The sequence below is a fragment of the Tupaia chinensis genome, unplaced genomic scaffold, assembly GCF_000334495.1.
Source record: "Tupaia chinensis unplaced genomic scaffold, TupChi_1.0 Scaffold149964_2, whole genome shotgun sequence".
Classification (NCBI taxonomy): domain Eukaryota; kingdom Metazoa; phylum Chordata; class Mammalia; order Scandentia; family Tupaiidae; genus Tupaia; species Tupaia belangeri.
Window position 1 is genome coordinate 1,506,788 of NW_006209806.1, and position 1,194 is coordinate 1,507,981.

Below are 1,194 nucleotides of genomic sequence, written 5' to 3' on the forward strand. Positions count from 1 at the left end.
CCCTCCTCCCTGGCGGCCTCCCCCCTCCTCCCTGGCGGGCCTCTCTGCAGAGCAGGTGTTAGAACCTGTGCCTTGGTTCCGCCATCTGGGCTGCAGGCCCAGCTCAGTCTGGACCTCACAGAGTGGTCAAAACTCAACCGCATGGTGCAGCAATAACAGCTGCTTCACACGCCAGATCGCACACGGCGACCGTGGTTCGAATCCCCGGCCCGGTCAGTCTGAAACACACGCACGCATGCCCAGGATCTGATGAGCTGTGTGGAGGCATGCAGCTATGCAGACGCAGAGGGAACCAGCCCCTTGGTCTCCGCAGCAGCCCCCACCCCAGCCTGTTTCCTCTTATAACTAGGGGGCACTGCCATGTGAGGGGTCACCACTGGCTGTGCTTTGGGGGGACTGAACCCCGACTCTCTCCTCCCAGGGAGATGACCACCACCCCCAGGGCCAATGGCGACAGGACAGCATGCGGTAAGTTCCCACACTGCACTCAGCCCTTTCCCTGGCACCCAGACATCGGGGTTGGGGAGCTCTAGCAAAAGAGCTACATCTTTATAGAGCTCCCAGGCTCGGGGAGAGCCAGGGTGAAGGGACCGCTCCAAGCTCCCCTTCTTGGGAGGCCTGGGGTGGCTTTTTGAGGGGCACTGGCGCCAGGGCTTTGAGGGATGTGTAGGAGTCTGTTGAGGCCCAGTCCTGTTCACACCCACTGTGCCCAGCAGAGCCTGCCTCCGTTCGTAGTAGGTCAGCACCCGCCCTCCCCATCCCCAGGACCTATAAACGGGAAGCTCTGAGGAAAAAGTTTACGCGGGCCCGGGACATGGAATCCTCCGATGAAGAAGGCTACGACTGGGGCCCGGCCACCGACCTGTGACCCTGCCAGGCTGCCAGCTGCCGCTCCTCCCTCCAAGGGACTGCGTGTCCCCAACAGAACCTGGACCCAGCCCTGCCTTAATAAACAGTATTTTCACAGCTCGGCTTCCAGTGGCCTCGGAGGGTGGGGAGTTCCTCGTGGCCCGCAGACCGGAGCGGAGACTGGCTGTCAGACAAGCTTTTAATTTCTCACATGCGACAGTCACGGCGGGGGCCCGGGGCCTGCGGGCAGCGGGCTAAGGCACGGGGCGGGCTGCGCGGCGGCGCTCACAGGAACACCGGCTGCTCCTGGCCCGTGAGCAGGCGGTAGGTGGCGGCCGGCATCGT

General features: G+C 63.2%; 2 protein-coding genes across 2 annotated transcripts in view; one reads left to right on the forward strand and one right to left on the reverse strand.

The window, feature by feature from the left end:
- Window positions 1–868, forward strand: part of TJP3 (tight junction protein 3) — a gene marked incomplete in the record, with an annotated part of 30,958 nt that extends 30,090 nt beyond the window's left edge. The window contains 2 exon segments of the mRNA XM_014585542.2: window positions 422–468; window positions 766–868. Of these exon segments, the coding sequence (XP_014441028.1) occupies window positions 422–468; window positions 766–868 (150 nt within the window).
- A 166-nt stretch (window positions 869–1,034) lies between these two features.
- APBA3 (amyloid beta precursor protein binding family A member 3) overlaps window positions 1,035–1,194 on the reverse strand; it is an 8,450-nt gene continuing 8,290 nt past the window's right edge. Inside the window, exon 9 of the mRNA XM_027769599.1 lies at window positions 1,035–1,194. This exon is cut by the window's right edge and continues 12 nt beyond it. Coding sequence (XP_027625400.1) covers window positions 1,135–1,194 — 60 coding nt within the window. The 3' untranslated portion in view covers window positions 1,035–1,134.